Raw genomic sequence first — 26,553 nt, 5'->3', positions numbered from 1 at the left:
GAGGTGTTTGCTGTCAAGTCAATGTTTTACACTGTCGCCATGAAACGAAGTCCTCCGATAAAAACCCAGCCACGGACTAAAAAAAAAAATCTTGCCACAATTGCACATGCCCAAAATTCAACAGTTCACATGAGTTTTTCTCTAGAGCCTGGGAACTTCTGAGAAATGATTTGAATCTTGTACTGTGAGACAGAAAAGTCAGCAAGCTGCGAGCAGCCTTTGGATTCTTGTAGGACAATAAGGTCTGGGAACCTAGAGTATGAACTCAGGTGTGGAATTACAGACGGCAGATATATTCATGCTGAAAACATTTTCTCCTTAATAGGACAATTTAAATGAAATTATTTATTCCTAAAATAAACAATTTTACCATTTGTTTCCTTGCAAAAAAAAGAAAAAAGAAAAAAAGAAAAAGAAAATTGGAAATAGAAGAGTTCAAATGTCTAGACACTGGCAAACCAAACATGTTTCATTTACATTTCCTTCCTGATTAGAGAGACCAGGATGTGTCCATCACCACCAACTTGATTATTCCTCACATGCCCTAAACCCAGCCTCGAGGATTTCTTTTCTTTTTTGTTCTTTGAAATAGTTTCTCTCTATGCCTCTCAATAGCACTTCTATACTTTGCAGGCATTCAATAAATTATTCTTACTTCCAGACTGGCTAAGAAGAAAATACTGGAGTTAAAGTATCATTCTTTGAAAAGTGACTGCTGGGGACAGTAGAGCTTTCTGATTTAATGACCCCAAGTGCATCGCCATGTCAAGTCCTAGTTTCTCAAAGGTGTCTGTCCATTATAATGGGGGAGGGGTACTTGATTTAGAAGTAAACATTTGTAACGCTCAAACAAACTCTGTAAAGGTGTTGGTCACACTCTGGGAAGGAGCCCAGCTCCTGTTAAACAAGAGCTACTCGAGCCCTTTATTCTTTTCCTGGAAAAGCTCTTTAATTAAAAGGCCAATAAATGAGATGCGCTAAGAAAAGCAAAGTGAGCTGGAAGCGGAGCACCCTCCATGGTGTCTAGAGAAAAACACTGGATTCGTGCACATGCTTGTCAAGCACCGTCCAGTCACAACAAACTCCCAGGCACCGCTGGTTTTGACAAACGCGCTCAGTTCCTACCTTCATCTCGATGACAGTCTGGAGAGCCTTCGTCTTGGCTGGCTCCGGCTGAAGTTGGCTTCTTCGGTGCAGTTCCTGGGGAGGAACACGATAGAAATAAGCCTGACGGTTCATCCTTCTGTTATACCATGACCTTTACACAGCTACCACACAGCCCACCAGGTCCGGCTTCCCTGTATGCAGACATCAACAAGCCACAGGTGCCTCTGCCCCCACACTCTTCAGCATCCCTCCTGCCTGCAGCCTGCGTTCCGGCGAAACGCTCCTGGCACATGCGCTATTTCTGAAACTTCCATCAATAATTAATGTCAACTGTGACAAAGCCAGAAAGTAATCATAGTCTAAACACTGTTCAACACGGGCTTGTGCCCAGCCTTCAAATCATAATCTACTAAATCGTGTTACTCTGCGCTCCCAGCACAAGCCCAGCAAGGAGACAGAGGAAGGAAAATGACTAACGTGGCTGCAAATCTGCCGCTCGCTCCCTGGCTCGCACGGCACTCTGCTACTGGAGCAGGTTTGCAGTGAGCAGTTGAAAGCCATTTCAGTACAACTGTGTGACACTTCTTTGGAGTGGTCTGATGAGTCCCTGTGAATCTCTCACTTCTGAATTCACACTTTAGGTTCTTGCTCAAAATCACATCTGTGGGCGATATGCTTACCAAATCATGACGCCAAGAAATTAAAACTGGCTTTAAAACCAACTATGTCAAAGGAGAGACAAAATCACTCAAAGCCAGATATGTATACCCAAGAACTCCTGGAAGGCTGGCTGAGGTTTCCTTAGCTAAAGCACAAACAGCATCACTACGATGTTAAGCTTGAAGGCTCCCCTGCCACTTGCCTTTCCTCAAAAGAACCATTTGCCCAGACTTTGAAAAGTCATCTCAGCAGAAGAAAAAAACACAAAGTTTGTTCATGCCATGCTTTGATTTTCTTAACAGATATCAACAGTTTTGTGAAAGTCATTACCAGGGGTAATACATACATACAGGGCTCACATATGCAGCCTGCTGATACAGGTCATTTATGGAGATTAAGATTTACTTCTGGTTCCAGAAAAGCCAACTTAGAGTCAATATGCAGTACTTGTAGACTTGATGTAAAAACTGGGAATGGACCATGTAATTAATATCTAGCTTTTCCCAGAAGGGCATTTAAAATTAACTACCGTCCATCACTTCTACCTACTGTTACCACCATTGCATAAAGATGGGAGCAGGGATGTAAAAACTGTTAGAAAAACACATTCCACACTAAAAGGCAGTCCTATCTGAGACAAGGCACATGGGCAGGTAAGCAGTATCTTCCTTTGGTAACCTTTTAGGCCAGTGACCAGGAAATCTGGACGGTGTGCTGAAGACCAACTGGGTACTTAGCACTACCAACCTGCTTGGAGTTTTGAGGATCACATCCCACCCACAATGTTCCAGGCAACACAAATCAGCAACCTTATGTAATACTGTTCCTTAAACTCTGGTTTTAAAACTTGCCCCTAACTATTTAAGATGCTCTCACCTCAGCTGACACATTTCTTCTGGTAACACATCCCTGGGAGGGATAGAGTCTAGAACTACAGATCTTCTTATATGAAGATAGAAACAGAGATCTCTGTCTTCTAGAGCTTGTGCCTGAAGGGATCTGGTAATGTGGGCATTATTCAGCTTCCTGGAGATGGCAAGGGCTTTTGAAAGATTGACCTTAGAAACAGTTGTCCCTTATTGAGCATCTACTGTCCTGGTACTGCTTGCTTCTTGAATGTCTTGGCACTATCAAAAGGAATATGACCTAGAGAGTTTGCTTCTGGCAAACATTTAAGCACCAGCACCTGCCATGGCCTACTTCAAGCCACCTAAATGGTGTCACTTAGTGGGGAGCTAGGAAGGACTGTGCCTGGGATACTGTTTAACTGGATCCCCAAAGCTGCATTAGAATCTTGGTTCCGAGTGTGGTCGGATGAGAGGTGGCAGAACTTATAAGTGGGGCAGCTGAATGGGACTCATGGGAGGCCAGGGTCACTGTCCTCAGACAGGAAGAGGTACTCATCATGGGACCTTGCTATCTTTTCCTAAGAGGCTGCTACAAGAGTAAGCCCCTCCCTCAAGCACTCTGCCCTGCACTTGACCCCGCCCTCTCATGCACCCTCACCATGAGCCCATTCTTCAAGATATGATGCAGGCAGGGGCCTTCTATGATGCATAGCCACACATGCAGGCTGTGTGGACTATGAACTCTCAGAACTATATGTTCAATGCATCACTTGTCTTAAAAAGCATCTGGTAGCCGGGCGGTGGTGGCACACGCCTTTAATCCCAGCACTCGGGAGGCAGAGCCAGGCGGATCTCTCTGAGTTCGAGGCCAGCCTGGGCTACCAAGTGAGTTCCAGGAAAGGCGCAAAGCTACACAGAGAAACCCTGTCTCGAAAAACCAAAAAAAAAAAAAAAAAAAAAAAAAAAAAGCATCTGGTATCAAGGGTTTTTTAAGAGTAGAAAATATAGAAAGTATAAAGTAGGACCTCAATCTATAGCATTTTCTAAGACACAAAAACTAAAAAAAAAAAAAAAAAAAGTAATGATCTAATGGAAATGAGGGAATTATCAGTTTATTACAATTTACTTAATTCTGACTTTGTTTATTTAATTGTAACACTAGCCAGTAGAACCAGTTTCAACATTCAGCTTTCATGGGCCACACACAACCCAGTTCCATATACCATGCAGTGAATCCCATGTAACTTCAACCTGTAAGGAAAGCTACTTACTCCTTACCACTGCTTCCAATATTGCTGCAGTTCAGCAGTCAAATCTCACCGACAAGAAAAGGTTAAGTCACTCACTCCTTGGAGTTGTTCCATATAGTTACTGGTATTAAAAAAAAAAAAATTCACTTCACAGGTCAGTAGTTCTGAGACCAGGTAGCATCAAAATAATCTTTAAAGAGAGCTGGAGAGATGGTCCAGTGATCAGAAGCACTGATTACTCTTCCAGAGTACTCAGGTCCAATTCCTAGCATCCATGTTAGTGTGGCTAACAACCCTCTGTAACTACAGTTCCAGGGAGATCCAGCGCCCTCTTCTGGCCTCTGTTGGCACTGCGTATATATGATGCATAGCCATACATGCAGGCAAAACATCCATACACAGAAAATAAAAATAAATTTAAAATAATAATCTTTAATGACAGGCAAAGGTTCAAGCAAGGTGCAGGGCATATCTGTAATCCCTAACATTCAGGAGGCTGAGGCAGCCTGGTCCACACAGCAAGACCCATCTCTTTAAAAGAGGGAAAGAAGAAGAATGATTGTTTCATACTATAATCAAGCCTATTCTAGAATAAAAATCAGAAGATAACTTGAGGAGATAGGTTAACCTTATATAAAACTGGTCAAAATAATAAACAACTAAAAGAATTAACATAAAAACCTCAAGGTAAAGGTATGTGCTGCTCTGTAAACATGAAAACAACAGGATAGACATGCAAAAAAATGCTAAATTTGCGCAGTAATGATGCAAAAGTAGAAACTGTTCTCTTTCTAATCCTCATACACCTCTGATGAGAAACTAGCTCAAAATCCAGACTGGACTTCGCCTACTATATTACTTAGAAAATAAGATCCCCTGGTACCTGGGAATTGTGATTCTACTGGAGCTCACTCTGCAGACCAGGCTAGCCTCAAACTCACAGAGATCATCCTGCCTCTGCCTCCCAAGTGCTGGGAATAAAGGCGTGTCATGTGCCACCACTGTCTGGCTGGAAATTGTAATTCTTACCTTCATGGTACTCTGTCAATTATGACTTCAATTTGTAAAGATCACCTTGGTCTCCAAGTATCAGGTAAGAGACTATAATACCCTGTGTGCAGAGTACACAGGTAGTCTGAAGGAGCCACTTTAGTATTTCATTCATCTCCAAGATCCTGGCCAATGCTCACTGTGCCTTGGCAGAGAGGACCAGTAACCCCCTAAAGATTTGGGCTCCTCTTCCACAGTGTAGAATTGTTAGGAAGCTCCCTGCCACCACCACCACCCTTGTATCTAAACTGAGCTTCCTAGACAATGAAACTTAGACAGCAATAAGAAGTCACCTCCCAGAGAAACTCCTAAGCCACTCTTAGGCCTCTCTCTCCGTTCCTATCTGCCTATCTAGAGCTGAAGGACTCCTGGACCCAGGATGATGGCAAGGCCTTCATCCAAAAGTAGCCTGGGTCCCTGAAGCAGGGGAAGTTTGAAAAGTCTGAATACCTATAGAGCAAGAGGGTGTAAATGAACAGTACACTTCTGCAAAGTGAAACCTTGAAGCTTGCGGGCTTTACCTGGAGAAACAAACCCCAGCTCTCTGCTTCAGCTCCTACAGGGGCTGCCGGGGAAAGGGACACCTTATCAGTCCTGTGCTGTTTGCTGCAGAAACATTCGTGTTTATGTGCCCAAGTTTTTCCAAACAGACAGTAGATGAGTTCCTTCCCGGATGCTCGAAACCATCCCTAGCCATCTGCAAGATGCATCCACCATGCATCTGAAATAGCAAATGGCTTTCCCTAGGAAAATTTGATGTTCTCACCAGGTATGAGGGTGAAGGAGTACAAAGTTTAGATTAAGTATACTTCAACTCAAGACTTTCCTAGGTCAAAGACCTCTAAAAGAATCAAATTTTAAGAAGTGTGGTTTCTCCCTTAGAGTGGGCAAGCATGCGCGTGCGCGCGTGCGCGCGCGCGCGTGCGCGCGCGCACACACACACACACACACACACACACACACACACACCAGTGGGCAGTGCTTCATTGCTCCACAGGGTCTGGCGCAGAATTTTGTCTTTGAACCAGATACTGAGCTAAAAATCATTCGCTGTGAGAAAAGAGCACTGCACTGAGAGTCACAAGTTGGGAGCCTACATCCCAGGATGCATCCCAGGGATGGATACATCCCTCCTCCCGCCTCTGAACCAAAAGACAAGCAGCTTTGTGAGGGTGAGGCAAGGATGGAAAGAAGCACAGTGTCTTCTGGCCTGAGAACAGCACTGATTTAATAGGCAGCTGACTCTGAAAGGCTCATCTCTGGCTGCTCTTTCTAGTCACACCCATTCTCAGCATTAAAAACAAGAAAAAGAAATGGGGGGGGGGGATCCTGTCCAACTGCCAGCCTTTTCAGATGATCAACCTAGAAATATACCAAGATCCTAGAATTCTGGGCATGAAATCTCAAGTGGCTCATTGGAGTGACATCTATTGGTACTTAATGAGAGTCTGAAATCTATTGTTTTAACCAGGATAGACACTAGCTTCCAAGATGAGCCTGGCAAAACAGTGTTCATATATATCACATACTTTCTTCAGGAGACAAGGAGGGAAAAAACATTCAAAACTTAACTTTCTTCTCAAAGGTGATTATTATTTTTATCTGGCTCTATCTCACTATGGTTCTGGAAGTCTATATTACAGACCATCTAACACAACTTAGTGTTGTGAAATGCTATTTTATTATGTTCATGAGTGGTAGGTCAGGAATGTATGCAGCATAGAACAGGAAAGATGTTTCTCTATGGCATGATGCCTGGAGCTTTGAACAGGAAGGACTGGAGCCACCCCAAGATGGCTTCTTTCCCTAATTGTCGTTCAATGTACCTGGAAATAATTTGAAGGCTGAACTTGGCTAGAAACATCTCTCTGAGCATCAATGTACAGCTTCATTGTATGGCCTGGGCATCCTCCAAGCCTGGCAGCCTCAGGGTAATATCAATTCTCACACTTATATAGAAAGCCCCCAAGAGCAAGAGTTCTAGAAAATAAGCAGGAAATCGCATTGTCTTTGAGGATCTAACCCTGTAGCATTGCGTTGTCATACTTTGAAGCAGTAATAATCCTCCTCAGGTTCCAGTGTGGAATGCAAATGAATCTGTAGCCATGTTTCATGATTGCCACTCTCAGGGCTGGGGATGGAGCTCAGGGGCAAGGTACTTGCTAGGATGGGTGAAGCTCTGGATTCCGGCCCTAGCATCATAGGGGGAGAAAATGCAAAAGACTGTCACTCTATAGACCAAAACCAAGTGGAGAAATTAATAAGAAAATAAAATACAGTTTTAAACACCAACCCACATCAGTCTTGGATACCGAAGCCCTATACTTGGCATCCATTGGGGAGACACTGATTTTCCATTAGAAAAATAAGACTGGAAGATCTGAGCAAAGTCAAGGCATGGTATGAGACATTCATATACAATTAGTCATTTAACTACTAACTCAGCACTATTTAACTCATCATTAACTCATCATTGATTGAAATGTTGCTTTAGATTTGTACAGTCAAGTTCATACTCTCATTTTCACAATAACCAAAAGGTGAAAAACAACTTAAATGTCTGTCCACAAATAAAAATACAAAATGTCAAAAAAAAAAAAAAGCACACAGTGGGAGGATTTTTAATACCTCTTACAACACAGGTTGAACCCTGAAGATATTATGCTGTGAGCAAAAGGCCATTGAAAATACAAAGACTGCAAAACTCAGGGCAGGGGTGGATTTGGAGTTTCAGTTCAGCAAAAGGAGAACTGTAGAGACTGGTTATACAACAATGTGGAGAACTCAAAACTACTGACTCATGAACTAAAAATGGTTAAAGTTGTAGGATTTATATCATGTATATTTTATCAGAACTACAACCTTTTGACAAACATCAGCATAATAGCAACTAATGAAATTCTACAACCTGCCTCATTTCCACCCATGCAGAAAGTATCCCAGTGACAACAACACTTGCCATGCATTTCTCTTTGCTTTTATTACACGGACAATATAAAGCTACCCACAAGGTGCACTGCCTTTTAAGTTACAGAAATGCCAGATATGCTGCTGGGCAGTGGTGGTGCACACCTTTAATCCCAGCACTCAGGAGGCAGAGCCAGGTGGATCTCTGTGATTTCAAGGCCAGCCTGGGCTACAGAGTGAGTTCCAGGACAGGCGCAAAGCTACACAGAGAAAAAACAAACAACAACAACAAAAAAAGATGTGCATATTGAAGTTTGATCTTTGTGAAATAATATCTATTTTTAGAAATGTATCTGTATAAGTGTTTCCTATTCTTTATTTTTTTCATTACAAATAATATTTCAAAAAGCTAATCAGTAGTTGGGGCAAAAGCCCGATTCTGTCCCATGTATCTGAAATTCACAACAATTATCTCCTTTCTTAAACAAGCTGTCTTTTTTGCTTGGATTAATCCTTATCTTATTCTCTTTTGTCTACAAGGTTGGTCAGTTTGTAGATCATAGGCCCAATACAGCTCGCCATCTGTTTTGATGAATAAAGTTTTATTGGAGCACTGCCTATACTTGCACGTATTCTGTAACAGCATAGCTTAGGAGCAGAAACAGAGACCCAATAACCACAAAGAGCTAAAAAGTATTTGCTATCTGGCCCTTTACATACAACTTTTCAACCTCTTATCTAGGATTTCTTTAATATTCATCATAGCAATCTCAGAAAAACACATCCATTTCTCCAGTGGTAGTTTAAAATATGTACACATTCTTTGCACCCCCTTGATAAGGCATCCCTTCCCTGCTGCCATGGACTGGACTCAGCAAGCCACTTTCAACAAATGGAATATGCTGAACATGGTATATGTGACTGCTAAGGCGTGGGCATAAAAGATTGTGTAGCTTCCTTCTTGCTCTCATTCTTGAATCACTTGCTGAGTGGGAAGCCATATAACACATCATAAGAATACCAAGCCCAGGGCTGGAGAGATGGCTCAGAGGTTAAGAGCACTGCTTGCTCTTCCAAAGGTCCCGAGTTCAATTCCCAGCAACCACATGGTGGCTCACAACCAGCTGTAATGAGATCTGGTGCCCTCTTCTGGTCTGCAGGGATATGTGCAGCCAGAACACCGTATACATAATAAATAAATAAATCTAAAAAAAAAAAAAAAAAAAAAAAAAAAGAATACCAAGCCATTTTATGAAGAAGCCCATGTGGAAAGAAATGGGGGGTCCCGCCAACAGCTGTATGAATGAGCTATCACAGAGGTGGCTCATCCAGTCCCAGCCAAGCCTTCAAATGACAACAGCTCCATCTAGGAGCAACCTCATGTGTGGCCTTCAGGCTAAGACACCCCAGCTAAACAACTCTATAATTCTTGACCCACAGAATCTGTGGGATAGTAAATGACCAGTGTTTTAAACCATGGGCATTCTGAATATCACTGAATATAGCTTCAATTTTATACTAACTTAGAAAACTGGGTATAATTGATTGATGTGTGTGTGTGTGTCTATCACCGAACAGTAAACTTCATGAGCACTCTGTTTCTACTATATTCCCAGAAAATACTGATGTGCCTGCCAAGAGTATTTGGCACTGTTTGACCACTGAAATAGAACAAATGACATTGTACTTGGGAGCCTGGATGTTCTACAGTGCTTTCAACCAAAAGCAGGTGCTGTGAGGATAATAGCTAGGAGTTACTTATGCATGGCTATGTGCTAAGCAATCTTCTAAGCACTTTATAAATATTAATGTGTTTAATTCTCAAAATAACCTCCTTAGGCAGGTACTATTATTATCATCATTTTTCACTTGAAACAGAAGCAGAGAAGTTAGTAATTTGCCCACAGGGGAAAAAACTGATAAACTGCAGGGATTTGTTGCAGGCAGCCTGACTCCAGAGCCTGGGGTGCTAATGAAAACCCATGGTTTGCCACTTGGCTTTGATCTGACTTTGGGAGTGACATCTTGATTACCTTCTCTCATTGTAGTAACCCTCCCTGTATCTCCTTTGACTTGGCCTTCGATTTCCCATTGCTTTCTTCAGGACTTGAAAACATAAAAAAATTTATCTCAGTAGCAAATAAATAGTTCTGATATTCATCTTAAATATTAAAGCTTAAAAAATAAACATGAATAGGCACACAGAAGTGGAGGAAGAACAATTCTGTTCCAATAAAGCCAACTCTCTGTGTCTATGAGTTCTTCACTTCTAAATTTAATCAACTATAGACAAAAACTATTAGAAAATCCAACATGGATGGGGAAGAGGAGACCAAGCTCTAACAACTAATTGAGGAACTATTGGCTGTTGGACAAGAGGGAGTTATCTTTGGGAGTGTGGCCAGACCATCAGTAGGTGGCCCATGCCTTGACCATCAGTAGGTGACTCCAAACCCATGTGCATATGGGCAGCACTAATTAGACTCAGTTGGCTATTAAAAGATAGGGGAGGTATTAGGAGCCCCTGGAGAATTTGGAATGGGGTAGGGGTGGATATTATCAAGACACATTGAATATATGTATGAAATTTTCAATGAATAAATAAAAATACTGTTTAAAACAATATTAGGGAAATATGTGTCTGCACATGGCAAGGGGACTTTTTCTTGCCATTATTCTATCAATAGTAGAGTGTAACAATGGTTTAGATCACATTTATAATGTATTAAAGGCAGTCTAGAGATGGTCAAAGCATACAGAAGGATGAATATGGGTTACACGAAAATCGACTGTGCCATTTTGTATAACAGATGAGCATTCACGGACATTGGTCCTAGGACTAAGCTATCTCAAATTTTGAGACTCCACTATGAAACACAAATTGATAAATGGTCTTATTAATAATAAAAAAAACCTGGAGCCAGATATTGGGGTGAACGCTGAAAGATGAGAGAAGCAGAACAAGCCACATCCAACCTCATCTCACCAACTCCTCAGCTGATCTTGTTTCCTCAGACTGAAAGCCTCTGAGTCCTCACCCCTGGGGGTCTCAGTTGAACTGCTGCTAAAAGCCTCTAGTTCCTGGTCCTCACACCTTATATACCTTTATGCTTCCTGCCATCACTTCCTGAGATTAAACGCATGTGTCCTTCCCAAGCAAAGACATGAGATCTTAAGTGCAGAGATTAAAGGTGTGTGCCACCATTTTCTGGCCTCTATGTCTAATCTAGTGGCTGTTCTGTTCTCTGACCCCCAGATAAGTTTATTAGAATACACAATATATCAACCACACCACTATATTAACAATCTTGTCAACCTTTGACAGATGAAGCATTTTCAAATAACCTAAAATAGTTAAATAATAAAAATTAACAAGGCTGGCTCAGTAGGCAATGATACTGAAATTTGGGTCCTGCATATCTCCTTTTCAAGAATCCCATGGAATATTTAAAGACTGACTACATAGCAAATCACAAAGGAACACTCCAAATGTATTTTTTTTTTTTTTTTTGGTTTTTCGAGACAGGGTTTCTCTGTGTAGCTTTGCGCCTTTCCTGGAACTCACTTGGTAGCCCAGGCTGGCCTCGAACTCACAGAGATCCGCCTGGCTCTGCCTCCCGAGTGCTGGGATTAAAGGCGTGCGCCACCACCGCCCGGCCTCCAAATGTATTTTTTAAAAAAGACAGAAGTGATATAGACCACATTCTTTTCTACACATTATAAAGCAAGAAACTGATGATCCCATCTCAGAGACCAATTAGAAATGTGATCTTGGACAAGTTGCTGCGTTTTCTCTCCCCCTCAGTTTGTTCCCTTGTAATACAGCTTATCTTCTGGAGTGGTGAAGTTGAACTAAGCTTGCGGCTTAGTTAGAACTAAGCTGACTGGGCTTCCACACAGGACACATTGAACAAATGAATCTGACTGTTACTGTTGCTGCTGTTGAACCTTGATGAGTGTTCCTGGAAGGCTATGAGAAGTAGAGCCTAGCAGAATGCCTCCCTTGCCCACTTGTCCTGTGCTCTGAAACTAGTGACCATATTCCCACTACTCCTAGATCTGAACGAATAATTAAAGTGTTTTTGCTGTGGGATGTCTTGCTGTATGCTGTAAATATGTGTGGCTCCCATTGGATAATAAATAGTGCTGTTTTGGCCTATGGCAAGAAAGCTTACAGCCAGGTGAGAAATACAGGCAGACATGGAGAGAGAAGGGAAGGGTTGGAAAGATGCCAGGCACCACTGAACAACAAGATGCCATCAGACCCATAATGCCACGGCCACAAAGCAACATATAGATTAATAGGAATGGTTTAATTTAAGATGAAAGAGTTAGCTAGCCAGAAGCTGAAGCCATAGGCCATATAGTTTTTTTTTAACTAATATAAGCCTCTGTGTGTTTACTTGGGACCGAGTAGCTGCGGGATCAGGCGGGACACAAGAAAACTTCCAGCTACAGTAGTAGAACCCATGCCTGCCATGTAAGATACACACAGAACCTCGGTTTTCCTTAGCTCACACATGCATTCTCACTGGATTTCATATCATGCCTCAAGCGTTCAGGAAACATTGTTAGAATGAACATAGTCATCAAAAGAATGCTGGAAGGTGATTGTATAAGAGATCCTTATAAAGATTTAGTCTGCTAACACAACCAGCTTTCACCTCAAAAGGATGAAGAGACTGTTCTGGAACCAAAGCTGAGGGACCAAGTACCGGGCATCATGAAGCTAGGCTGCCCAGGTTCCATGTTCCCACAGGGAAGTAGTTTCATGGAGTTTTATAGCAGCAAAACAAAGAAAGTCATAAATCATGGTAGCTTTAAAATGCACTGATGAGTGCATTGGAGAGGTGGTCAGAGCAAGACAGGGAATCTCTCTTATGGGTCTCAGATGATATCTGTCGGCATTTTTAGCTTTTGGTTTGTTGGATGCTAGTGGTCTACTAGGTTAATATACTCCAAGAGTTTTTTAATCTATTAGCCACAGGAGGACAGTTCTGACACAGAGGTGAGCAAGGAATGGCTATTTAGGCAGCTAATACTAGCACAAAATAAACTGTAATTAGCCTCTAGACCTACAGCATTCCAACTTCTCCACATCCCCATAGCTCTATCAGTCAATCAGTCCTTGCAGACACAGCTGCTTTCTAGGAATTCTTGTTTATAGGTCCCACATAGGAAACTTAGATTTCTACAGACTGGGAAATTGTTTCCATGGAGATAATAAATCTGATATAAGCTTACCGGTATTTAATTCTTTTGCTTTTATACACATAAAAAAATGATTATTTGGAAGTGAAGAAAATAAATCTGATGTAAACTGACTTATTTAATTTTTTTGTTTTGTTTTGTTTTGTTTTGTTTTGTTTTGTTTTTTTGTGTACACACACACACACACACACACACACACACACACACATACACACAAATGATTATTTGGAAGCCCCAATACTATCTCTGTCTCTGTATGTACACATTTACATTTCCCTTTACTTGTTTTAATGCAGAATTTGCTCATTTTACTGACGTCCCTTTAAAGATTTTCTGTAGCAGGAATCTTAAAAGTTCTTATTAATAAAATCAAACCCGAGGCCAGTTATTGGGGTGAATACTGGAAGGTCAGAGAGACAGAATAAGCCACAACTATCTCACTTGGGCGCCAGATGTAGCAGGAATCTTAAAAGTTCTTATTAATAAAATCAAACCCGAGGCCAGTTATTGGGGTGAATACTGGAAGGTCAGAGAGACAGAATAAGCCACAACTATCTCACCTCGCCGGATCCTCAGCTGGTCTTGTCTCCTCAGACTGGAGGCCTCTGAGTCCTCATCCGGAATGGGTCTCAGCTGAATTACTGCTCAAAAGCCTGAATGCTTATCCAGCCAAATCTTAACCAGCCAAAAGCCTCTAGTTTCTGGTCCTCACGCCTTATATATCTTTCTACTTTCTACCACCACTCCCTGGGATTAAAGGCTGGCTTTCTGGGATTAAAGGTGTGTGTCACCATGCTTGGCTATTTCCAATGTGGCCTTGAACTCACAGAGATCCAGAGGGATTTCTATCTCTGGAATGCTAGGATTAAAGGCGTGTGCTATCACTGACTAACTAGTGGCTTGTCTGTTCTCTGACCCCAGGTAAGTTTATTAAGGTACACAATATTTTGGTGAACACAATACCACCACAATTTTCTTCTTATAGATTTTTCTTGGTCCGTTATATGCTGTAACCCTGGCAGCCAACTGAAAGTCACAGAATTCAGCCACCTCAAACTATTACTAAATTTTGTTAATAATAGCTCCGAAGAAATATTATCATTCTTATTTTAATGGTTACTAGATAAGTAATACAGACTAGACAAAGCACACACAGCAAAAGCAAATGAAACACTACCCAAGACCTCAGGGAAACTGACTGCCAAAAGACAAAAGGAAGGCTAAACTAGATTACGGAACCACACCACAAATGTTAAGTTCAACAATAACAACAGGTACCACTTACCGCATGCCCGGCTCCTTTGACGGGCATAGCATCCCTAAAGGAGGTATTACCACCCTCATCTGAAGGGGGAGATAATCACACTCCGGGAGTTAAAGATCTTAAATGCCTAAGATCAGAGTTAGTAACACTTGAAAGCGCTAGCCACTTCTATCTGACACTTAACCTCACACCTTTGAGTACTGACACTTAGTTTACACTGCTACCTATAGTCTGTTCACACTCTAAAAACAAGCGGGATTTTCAAGGGTAGCCAATCTGATTTCTGGTTTGTTTCTTGGTTCCTTTGAAAGACTCTCCTAGCTTTGAACCACAGGCATGGGAGAGAGGGAGTAGCAAACATCCAGGCCCAACGATGAGCCACCTCTACACTCCTCCGACAGACTCGTCCTTTACTGAGCAGAGACATAAACCTTTGAAACACACCTCCTCTTACAAAGCAGAAACACAGCCCTTCAAAGCTGGTGTACTGGCTTGCACTGACCACCGAGGACCCCTCCTCCCAGGAAGAGCACTTTCAATTCATCTTTCTCACTGAGGAGTCATCATTCTCTCCATAGTTTCCCATAGGACACTGTGGTCAGGTATTTTCTCAGCCTCTGCGTGGGTTCTCCTCTGATCTCAGAGATAAACAAAGCTGGGCCAGGCTATGACTTGGGTGTGTAAACACTAGGGCACACTGAGTGCTGCTGCTTTCAGTGAAGAGTGAAGGACCAAAGATCATCTTTCCCAGGCCCTGAATTTCATTGGCTTCCCAGCTATATCTCAACACTGCCTGGGACCCCACTTTACCTTCCAACATTCTCATCTAACTGAAATGTCGGCTAACGCCCTATTCCTGCCTCACTGCCATTTGCTATAAGCAGATACCTTATTTCACAGACTCACCGATAAAGAGGAACTATAATCCAGGGGCTGTGCCTGTGGATTACACCCAGAACTTATTTTATACACAGAGTCTATATGTAATAGGACTGTAGAACTGTTAGGAGTCAGATGAAATTATGCTTTGAGCCAATGGGTGCTGTAATAGGACAACCTTAGGTGATCTTAGTATTGAGGTGAATTTTATTTTTTATAAGGAGGGAGGAGAATCTTTGGGAGTTAGAATGGGATTATAATAAATAGAACAATGCCACTTACCAAAGATAACCCTCTCTTATGTCTAAATCCTGTAAAGGTGGCACATTCTGTGGCAAAGACATTTTATGATCATGTTCATGGACATTAAAATTAGATATTATACTGAATAATCATATATGTTCCTTAAAATCTGTGAACTCTGACTGGAAGCAAAAGGAACTGCCACAGTTGGTGAAGCCAGAGGGATCTTAAGCTCTAGAAGGATTCCATGCTACAGCCATTGAGAGCCATACCAGGCACTGTAGGAGCCAGCAAGGGCTAATGGGCTAAACGGGCTTGGAACCCTACTGATACAGAAGGAACACAGCCCTGATAATGCCTTAATTTTGTCCTGATATGCTCAAAAGGGGTGATCCAGCTGAACCACCCGGGAGCTGCTAAATTCGTTTTTCAAGCTGTTCAATGTGTATGATCTCTTATGCCAGCAACATAAAACTAATATAGTGTGTTGAGTCTTTCACCAGCCTTAGGATTCCCTTGTTGGTCAGTTGTTTTGGTTTTTTGGTTTTTTTTGTTTTTTTGTTTGTTTGTTTGTTTTTTGTTTTCTACATTGAACTGAAGCACACTGTTCTGAAACTTCCATACACTGGATTTTGTCATACTTACTCAAAGACATAAAGAACAAACCACGTTCACCTCCATGATGGCAGCTTCCTGACTCAAAGCCTTTCTTACTAATGAAACCTATTCCATCCACTCATGGCAAAGTCAGGTGCTCAATCACCACAACCCACGTCTATATCTTAGGTCCATGCCTGAGAGGTTGGAGCCAAGCCAGGGTTGTTTGTATGAGGCAGAAAAGGGAAACTGTACAGAAAGAAGAAAAGCCACATAGAAAAGAGAGACAACAAGAGTTATGCACAGGAACTGACTCTGAGGCTGAGAAAGTGAGCTGTGAAATGGGGGGAAAATGAACTGTGCTGCGTAGCCTGTACCACCCTGAGACACGGGCTGCAGGCTGCCCACTGCCTCTGCTCCTGCCATCCACTGCCTACAGTCTGCTGGATGCTTCCAGGCAGTAAGAAACCTCATTATGGTCACCAAGGCAAGGGTACCAGATGTGAGTCAGAGCTTTAGCTCTCGCAGCCAGTGGAGACAGCATACCTGTCCAGTAAAAGTGTTGCCAGGGGCCTTGAGTCATGCAATAGCAGCACCTGCTGCGCTCCACTACTCAGAGGTTACACACAATTAGGTTTGATCTAAAATTCCATTCCCTTTGTCCTATTTCAAGGCCATGAAACCTTTATTTTAGGAGTGCAACTCTTCAGATTTCTTTTTATTTTCCTTCCAAACAAAAATCCAACACAAAACATACATGAACTCACACTCTTGCCCACCTCCCTCTCCTTCAGTCCATCCTTCTCTCTGTGCGGTGGTTTAAATGAAAATGTTCCCATAGGCTCCTACATTCAACTGCTTGGTGTCAAGTTGGTGGAACTGTTTGGGAAGAATTAAGAGGTGTGGCCTTGTTGGAGGAAGTATATCACTAGGAAACTGAGGTTTTAAAAGTTTCAGTGCCATGCCAGCCTGTCTGTTGCCATGCTTCCCACCAAGATAGTCTTGGACTAACTCTGTGGAACTATGAACCCCAAATTAAACATTTTCTTTTACAAGTTGCTTTGGTCATGGTGTTTTATCACAGAAATTGAAAAGTAACTAAAAGCAACACCCTCTCTTATATAAATTGAATATCCACTATACATAAGATACTGTGACAGGTCCTTGGGACAAGGGGGAATTAGGATGAGAATGGCCACCAGGCGGCGGTGGCGCATGCCTTTAATCCCAGCAATCGGGAGGCAGAGCCAGGCAGATCTCTGTGCATTCGAGGACAGCCTGGGCTACAGAGTGAGATCCAGGACAGGCACCAAAACTACACAGAGAAACCCTGTCTTGAAAAACCAAATAAATAAATAAATAAATAAATAAATAAATAGATAGATAGATAGATAGATAGATAGATAGATAAATAAATAAATAAATAAATAAATAAATAAATAAATAAATAAATAAATAAATAAATGATGAGAATGGCCCTGTAATCATTGAGGCCTTCTGCTTAGTGAAGAAAATAGTAAACACCAAAACAGGTTAAAGCTACAAATATACAAAGGTAGAGTCTTAGTTGGTTTTCTATTGCTGTAAAGAAATACCATGAGCACGGCAACTCTTATAAAGGAAAACATTTAACTGGAGTGGGGTGGGGGTTCCCTTGCAGTTTCAGAGGTTCAGTCCATTATCATGCTGGCGGGGAGCATGGCGGCACCCAGGGAGAAGTGGTGGTGGAGGAGCAGCTGAGAGTCCTACATCCTGCAGGCCATGGGAAGACGACTGAGACACTGGACAGGATCCTGAGCACAGGAAACCTCAAAGCCCACCCCTACAGTGACGCACTTCCTCCAACAAGGCCACACCTCCTAATAGTGCCACTCCCTATGAGATGATGATGGGGGCCAATTTCATTCAAGCTGCCACAGGTAATAAGTGCTGTAAGAGCCAGAGCAGCAAGAAAACACTGAGACACAAGTGACAGGGGATGCCAGACCTGGGGTGCAAGTGGCATCCCTGAATTTGGGGCACTAACACAGAGGGACTACAAACCAGAGGTCAGCCTTAGCTGCACAGTAAGTGCCAGGCTAGTCTATACACATGCAGTCTATACAGAAGCCTCCGTCTAAACACACTCCCCTACCTCACCACACCCCCAAAATGGAAAAAAAAAAAATGGGACTGGGAACCATTTGATCCGTATAAGGTGTGTTTCCTGAGTGGACTCCTGACTAAAGTGCCTTATCGTTTGCTATTCTTATCCTCTCGGGAATTGAACCTGGCAGTCAGGAAAGGACTAGCATGACGCTAACCCACGTGACGCTAGTCCACTCCAGCATGTGGCTCTCGCAGGCCTTGCCCTTCTCCCCCTTCCCTCTGCCTGCTACAAACCATTAGATTACCATTCCTAAAGCTAGCCACCAAGGTCTAGTCCCTTATGGCGGTCTGGCCACTTCCTCCTCCTGAGGCCAGCTCCCAAGGTCCAGTTATCAAAGTATTCAAGCCCAGCAATCAAAAGCCCCTTAGGCTCACCTAATTAACATACCCAGTTAAAATTAAACATCGCATCCTAACTCCGGGTTTCTCCTTGTACCTTTATAAACCGCCATTTTCCTGCATGCCACATCTGTCTCCTCTCTATCCAGAGGCAGTCCTTCGTCCCTCAGGACAAACATCCCTGCCTCCCCCACCATACCCCATCTCCTCCCTCACCTTCTATCTCCTGTCTTTGTCTCTTACTCTCTTCCCTCTGTCCCTCTGGGGCAAATAAATCACCTCTGTGCTGAGAACTTGGTCTTAGGGGGGTCCTAAGCCAATACTTTTCCTTTCAGTAACCTTCAGACAAAAACCTGAAGGATGAACAGTGGCCAGCAAATAAAGACCTGTGAAAAGCAAGATCCAGGCAGAGGGAAGAAGGACGTGAAAAATGGTGGTAGTGCTAAGATTAATAGGATATCAAGTGGAGGTCAGACACCAGAGCCCATACAGGGTCCACTGCAGGACCCCTGGGGTGCTTCCTGGCATCCCAGGCTCCAGAAACGCCATTTGAGAACGTCTTTCTCAGCCCCACACTCAGCAGCACACATTCTAAGACCCAGATCTGAAGTTGCACAGTCATCCTTAAGTCAGCCCCATCAGACAGACCCGCTGTCTGCACCTCTGTCCGTTTTCTCTCCTGTCCTTCAGCACTTGGGAAGTCATGAGAGGGGGGGAGGGAGGGAGGGAGGGAGGGTCTGGCTGCTTGCCAGCTCTAGCCGGAGGACCCATTTTAGAGATGCCAGAAGGGGATGGCAAATGAATCGACAGTGTGTTCCCTGCACACCCCCACGGTCCAGATGGCAGCGCACCGCGAGAGCAGAGGGCAGTTCCTACGCAGACAACTTCCCTGGATAGAGACACACTCCACACTTTAGACCACAGGAGGATACAGTGGTGGTGGTGGTGGCAACCGTGACATTTATGCAGAAAGGGCATGATCCTTCCTTTGTTAGGAATTGTCATTCAGACACTCATCTGTAATAAACCTCACCAGGTAAAACAGTAAGGCTCACAAAACTAGAAGGCACCGTGGAAACCAACTGGTCCAGTTTCTCACTCCCGTCCAGCTCCTTCATGTCGATGATGTGGGTCACTGAGCGGAAGCTTGAGAGTTCAGAGCTAAGCACTCACCGCTCCATAGACCATCTAGCTGAACCTTCTCTCCTCGGCTGTTAAGTCAAAGCCGCTCCCTATGCTCTCCCTTCGACCGGACCCTTCAATACCTCTTGCCATGTCCAGGCATTTGCTAATGACTAGACATACACTATTGCATATAATCTATACCCCAAGCTGAGGAGGGAAGCACTCATCTTGGACTTAGTGTTCAGGAGGAAGCAGGATCTTCAGAGCTCAGTGAGCCCAAGATCAGACCTTAGAAAACCTGAGCTGAGATCCATCTGTCATTCTCAAAGCACAATGGAGCCCTACACTGTGCAGTTTTCACAGAACACTTATTTTCATCTAACGGTTCTTCTAGTACAGAAACTCATCCCACTTCTCTCTCCTGGGGATTTCTCTTATAAAACACCACTTCTTCGGGCATTCTGGATAGAACCCATGCTGCTCTACACCGAACAACGATATTCCTTATCAAAAATGGCCTATCTATGCACACAGGGGGCGGTGCCGTTATCAGTGACTCTCGCCTGCACAAGCAGGGTCCGCTCGCCTCTCCAGAACAGATTTTTACACACAGCTGATTTTTAGCATCCCTGGTAGAACTTTCAAACATTGGGCTCCTGCTGTCCCACGGATTCAGCCTTAAAGCAGTGACTGGGGCTTCGGGATACAGATGGTGAGCACACATGGCCTGCTGGGAGTGTCTCTAAGCCAGTTCCATACTTGCTCCCAGTCTTATCATCCAGTTTTCACAGCAAGTTCTGTGCAACTCTGGGGTACTTTCGGTGTTTCCCTCATTATTTCATTAAGATTGGTGGGAAACTAAAGTCAATGGGCTGACAAATGATAAGCGCAGGCAATGGGCTGAACAAGTAGCACCTGTGAATTTTGCAGCTCAAAATGACTCTTCAGGTTCAAATGAACCTGACGCTTTGGTCAAAAAAAAAAAAAAAAAAAAAAAAGCCCTCCTTTTCTAATGTGAGAGAAGTAACAGCATCATCGCTGCTGCACAGGAAGAGAGCTCTGAAGACTGTGCCCAAAAGGGATTGTTTTCCCATCTCTGGGAACAGTGAGCGGGCCCTTCCTTTTTGGAAACATATAGATATAATTGCTGGCCTTGGGATTTCCATCTCTGAAACCTGGAGCAAGGTGCTGGACCTCTCTGTGTCTCATGGCCTCAGGTGTGAGTAGACGACAGTCACCCTGCCAGACTGAGCTGTAAGGATGAAAGGGTGACCAGGGGACAAGCCCGTTGGCAGCTGTGCCTAAAAGAGTATCTGGAACACAGTTAAGTGTCAGCTCCTTAACAATTTACTTGACAGTCTGAGCCAAGTGAAAAGCTAGCATCTCCCTGACAGTCTGGAGTTAGAGGACACTGAGCTCCATAGGCATAGAAGGGCAGCTGGAAACGGGGCCAGAAGGAGTCACAGGAGAAGATGCCTCGGTACGGCATAGGGCCCTTCCGGCAAAGTAGAGAATGTAGGAGGTAGCCCAGGCAGCAGAGCAGTGATGGGACACAGGCAGAGCTGACAGAGGGCAGTCCCTGGGGGAGACTACATTGTACCGACTGGTCTAAAGACCTCCGATCAAGCTGTGGTACTCAGGGGTTCGGGTCCCAGTACAGGATCAGGGGGAATAAAGGTCTGAGGCAAGGTCTATACCTGGAGGAGCTGCCCCATAGTCATGGGTACACAGGGCCACTGGGCTGCTGACCTGGCCATAGCACAGCACACCCAGGGGTGTGAGGCTAAATTGACAGCGCCTTCCATCCTTCGCCCATCGCGCTCTCTGAGCTGAAGCCAGTTCAGAGTCTCTTCTTGCTGTGTCTGACACAGCTCTTGCTCACGACTCCATGAGGCCCTGTGATTATCTTCACTTGCAGTTCAAGAAGCTAAGACCAACAAAGACAAGTGGAGTAAGGCCCAGAGATCACAGGAGGCATAGATGGCTATATGGATGGACAGGCGGATGGAATGTTGGGAACACTGCCTCTGACCCAAGGCAGAAGCCATTTCCTGGAAAGACACTGCATATCCCTGATCTCATCTCTGCACCATAACTGGCCCAAGGTGGAACAAGCAAAATTCAGCATCCAGATCCTTACAACCCCACAATACCCTAAATGGGAGGCTATTCTTCACTATTTGCTCTCTCTCTCTTTCTTTCTCCCTCTACCCCATGTGGATGTGTGTGTGTGTGTGTGTGTGTGTGTGTGTGTGTGTGCGCATGTGTGTGTATGCATTACAAGTGCATTCAGCCCCACCAAGCTTCTATCTGGGAGCTGGGGAGCTGAAATCTGGTCTTTATATTTGCACAGCCATCACTGCCCACTGAGCCATCTCCCCAGCCAGAGGGCTACTATCTTTATCTCCATTATATACAGTAATAAATTGAAACTCATAGAGGTATTCTGCTTAGCAAGATCATGCAATAAAGCAGCCATTAGATATTCTCAATTTTCTTTCATTACTTCAGTGTCTACATTTTCCTCCAAGCCACAAGGTCCCTAAAGGCAAATAAAGCATCTGTCTTGGCCACAGCAGTCTCTGTGATCCAACATAGCCTAATTAATCAAAGAGTTCTTCTGAGGAACAAAAGTTAAATTCAGGGTGGGATATATCTACTGTGTTCAATAGCATCCTTCTCCCCACCTCATGGTGTATTTGGTCAGAACCTATGAGTGTGAGTCCACCTGGAAAATGCCTTTATAGACATTTTTAAATTAAGGATCCCAAAATTAGATAATAAAAGGTTATCCAAGTAGGCCAAACTCCAGAAATGTCCAGAGTCTTCAAAGAAAAAAGACAAGGTGAGAGTTCAAATAGGCAGAAGATGCATGGATCAAAGGAGGAGACAATGTTAAGATGATGGCGAGACTAGAGTAATATGGTCACAGTCAGAAAAATAGAAGCCTGTGTGTGAATGGAGATAAAGATAGATGGGGACACAGCTGCCATCCGAGGACACCAAGGAATACCAATAGTCATCAGAACTAGGAAAAGCAAGAATGAATTCTCCCCTAGAACTTCAGGAGGCAGAGGGCTCTGCCAGCACCCTGATTTCAGACTTCTGTCTCCAGAGCTGTAAGCAACCGAATTTCTTTCCATTGAAACCATATGAGTATATATGCAGGGGTATATGTATGGACATGTATATAGTCTCTAAGTAAAATGAGATGGTAAACTATTCTGTGGCTAAGCTGACCATAAGAACTCAATACTAAGTCATCAAGTCGTAATGATGTGGTGGTCCCTTGAATAAATCAAAGGGGCAGCATTGAGCCTGAGACTGAAGTCGTAGGCATGGTTTGACCTGGTACATGTAGCAAGGAGAAATATTCCATCACTGGCCTGGTTTAAAGTGTTGCAAGAGCACTGGGCTGCCACATGTGCACAAAGCCTCGGGCAGCTTTTACTGTTCCCAGCCCACACTGTTGCTGCTGCCTGTGCCTGGAGATGGCTGCGTCCACTGCCCCCACTTGACAGCTGCTGCACCAGCAAAAATGGAGACTTGGGTGAGAACAGAAGATGGAGAGGGTTCTCAGAGAAGAGGCTGGGCTCACTAGCTGGGTGACACAGTAGAACACTCATCGTTCTCCTAAGACAAAGAAAGAAAACTTCCCAACTCTCCCTGCACTGAGAAAAATCCAGGAAACAGTGCTTGCTATGATCATTAGAGAAAAGCCCCCAACCAAGGACATGTAAAATACACTGAATAGAGCCCACCTAATGTTGTGTACTGACAGTGGTGACATCCAGGGCCAGGCAGACTGCTCTCAATTCATAGCTAAGGAACAGGACAGACTTTCTGCCATATATGCATACATCTGTATATGTAATACATAGGACCAAAACTTCTTAAGATCAATTATTGGGAAGATATAGGGGAAATTGAATTAACCACTTTAAAAACACTCAGGCTATCTACTGGAGTTTAGCTTCTAACAGCTACAATGCCATAATTTTCCTGTTAGCCAGCCCCTTGAAATAATAATTGAACTGGCAAGTACGTTCCTCATAAACACTTTCATCATCTCAAGTCTGACAAGGCCTAGCTACTGAGCCACAGATAAACGTTTCTTTAAGACAGTAAATCATGAGCCATATGGTAGAAATTACTCACACCCCTATAAATGGGACTGTACCCCTATGTCCTTTCCAAAACAGTGAAAGGGGTTTTTTTGGCAGCTAGACTCAGTTGAGAATCCCTGGGGATAACATGGCTAATCCCCAGCGCGACACTCTGAAGCTTTCAGAGTCATATTTTAAAACAGTGTTTTCAGAGTCTGCAGAGACTGTGTTTGCAAAAACAGATACTAAACAACAGAAGACAACTGGAAATGGAGGTCCAGTCACCTCGGATTAATCAAAGCTGGTGGTGTTGGCTGTGATGCAACAAATTCTCATCCTAGAAAGCTGAAGGTCTGCAGCCCAGGGCTCTCCTCCTCTCTAGCTGTGACCATGGGACTTGAGTGCTCTACACCTGCCTTCAGGAGCTGTAAAATGAACATGGTGACAGTATGGTTTGCACAGGGTCATGAGCAGCAAATGTGATGATATAAATGTATCTAAGATTTCCTATCACAATTTTCTAAACTAACCCTATAGAATAGGCCTACTACCATAGCAAAGACAAGTGAATGTCTTTGAATGACAAGTGAACTCAAGGTTTCTGTAGGTCAAGCTTGGAAATACCATATTCATTTTTGCTCACATGTCATTGGCCTAAATGTAGTCATGTGGTTATACATGCAAGGACATCTAGGAAATGCAGTCCCCATGTTCTCTCTGCTCTGCTCTGCTCCGCTCCCCTTTCCCCCAACCCCACCATCTTTCTCTCTTTGCCCTCCACACATGCTTTCCTCTCCAGGCCTGGCTCTCCTCTCTCCCTTCCCCCTCCTCTTTCCCTCCTAATAAAGCTCTGAAAACTAACACTGGGTTCTGTTGTGACCATGAACTTTCTATGTGGTAACCAGCACCACCACCAGCACCATTTACCAGACCTTTTACGTCCACCTTGCTAGAAGATCAAATCACACCACAGAGCCAAGTGTAGACCCTTCAAAACACCTAGGAACCATGTTCATGATCAATTTATCCCATTATGCAGCCCTGCTGGGTGAAGAAAGCTCAGATTCTTGGACCCAGAGTAAGTTCTCACTAGGAAACCTCTGTGGGTCTCCACAGCTCCCCCTTCTTAATATATTAAAGAGTCCCTCAGATCCCTCAGATATACTGTGCCTGTCTTAGGTTGTCTTCTTCCTCACTAATCAGCCTTATCCAACATGGAGATACACTTTCTGTCAAGTGTACTCTGTCTTAGGTTGGCAGCTAGCAAGAAGGACTTACCCATCTCTGACTACCAGCCTCTGGCAGGGGAAAGTATAAAGCTTAACTCTATGCAGCTCTAAATCAGGTCTCCACTAAAAGCTTGCAAGTAGCTGGAACAACCACAGCAATACTCCTGCTCCCTCAGTTGGCCACATCTCCCAGTAAAAGAGTAGAGGATGACCAAGATGGAATGTCCTTTTTGAATGGGTCTAAGATGTCTATATCAACCTCAGCTGTATCAAGCCCTTTTAAAAATCAATAAAGTCTTGATGCAACCACATCAAATAAATCAGTAAACTCCCGATGCAACTGCATCAAACCTAATGACTCTCTTAGCTTCACCAAACCATGGTTCATTAATATCAAGAGGTTAACCTAATTCTAACATGAATATTACTATATATATTTACTATTCTTACAAACTTACATCCAAAAGCCAACTCTCAATAGGACTATTTATACTTTACAAACTTTAGCAAACATTCAAAAATGATCTCTTAACAGAACTTTTTACATTTTCTTCTAACAAGACAGAGGGTACATAGTTAAAATTGTAGGTGAAATCAAAACTGTTCCATTTCTGAAGTTTGAAGTTCAAAGTCAGTTCTGAGACCAGTTTTAAAGTTCCCCTGAAAATTTGCAATCAGAGCCTAACTTGTCAGTGGCTTTGGAGTCTTTGCATAGAGATCCCTTTACCAAAACTTGTTGCAGTGCAACAACCCAGTCCAAACAAGGCTCTGCGTTTTCCAGTAGCCTTCCTTAGGAAAGCTGCCCTAGGGTGAAGATGGAATTACTGTACTGAGCTGCTGTAACACTTTTTGAAAAGCTTTCTGTTCAGCTAGTAGAAATCAGGAAACCATCTCTTAAAGGAGCCACACATTAGTTTACTGCTAGCAACCAGAAGCAGTGTGGCTCCAGGCTCCATTTATGTGCACTGGTATGATACTACCCTGGGTGTCTGGCTGTTCAATTACTGGGAACATTTGAAATCCTTGCACCCTTCTGATAGCTGTTTCTCTAATACTGGGGAAAAACAGGACTAGCAGTGAGGGGCTCTAGGAGGCTTTTGTGCCAGGGCAATTATGAGTGACTTTTCCATTCTGATAGATGACCCCTCAGGTGAGTCTAATTCTACCCCTACAGAAGGAAGATGAGGAACCTTCTGAGGAGAGACCTGAAGAGCCTCCAATTTTTGAGAAAGATTAAATTACTAAGTCTCTCAAACCCTGCAGTTCCTCCCTTGTCTCAAACCCAAGACTCAGCTTCATGGCCAAGAGGGGACTGAATCTGATTGAATGATTTTGTAAAAGTATCCCCATCTAGCAGCAGCTCTGGCAGAGCAGAGGGTTTTGTTTCACCTTTGTCCACCTCAGGGAAAATTCCCCCCGCCACTCAGGACTCAGATTGCCCACAGGCCAAAAGCTTCTACTGGGATCTTTTCTGGCTCATGCTCCACATAATAGTGTTGCATTTCAACTCCAGTTCTCTCTTATGAGTCTGTGTCCAGAGTCCTATAGTCAGAAAACCAAGGACACAGCTCCTCTATAAACTCTAAGAAC

At 43.5% G+C, this 26,553-nt stretch overlaps 1 protein-coding gene across 17 annotated transcripts in view; it reads right to left on the bottom strand.

The window, feature by feature from the left end:
* The window catches only part of Erc2 (ELKS/RAB6-interacting/CAST family member 2), a 905,605-nt gene that overhangs the window by 621,852 nt on the left and 257,200 nt on the right, over positions 1-26,553 (bottom strand). For all 17 annotated transcript variants that reach the window (XR_013042143.1, XR_013042144.1, XM_076544121.1 and 14 more), the window contains one exon: positions 1,126-1,200. Coding sequence is in view for 15 of the 17 variants with exons in the window: in XM_076544121.1 (XP_076400236.1) it covers positions 1,126-1,200 (75 nt within the window). In the remaining 2 variants the exon portion in view is untranslated. The remainder of the gene's footprint in view (positions 1-1,125; positions 1,201-26,553) is intronic.

This window comes from Peromyscus maniculatus, chromosome 9 (assembly GCF_049852395.1).
Source record: "Peromyscus maniculatus bairdii isolate BWxNUB_F1_BW_parent chromosome 9, HU_Pman_BW_mat_3.1, whole genome shotgun sequence".
Classification (NCBI taxonomy): Eukaryota; Metazoa; Chordata; class Mammalia; order Rodentia; family Cricetidae; genus Peromyscus; species Peromyscus maniculatus.
This window is presented reverse-complemented; position numbering and strand designations above follow the sequence as displayed.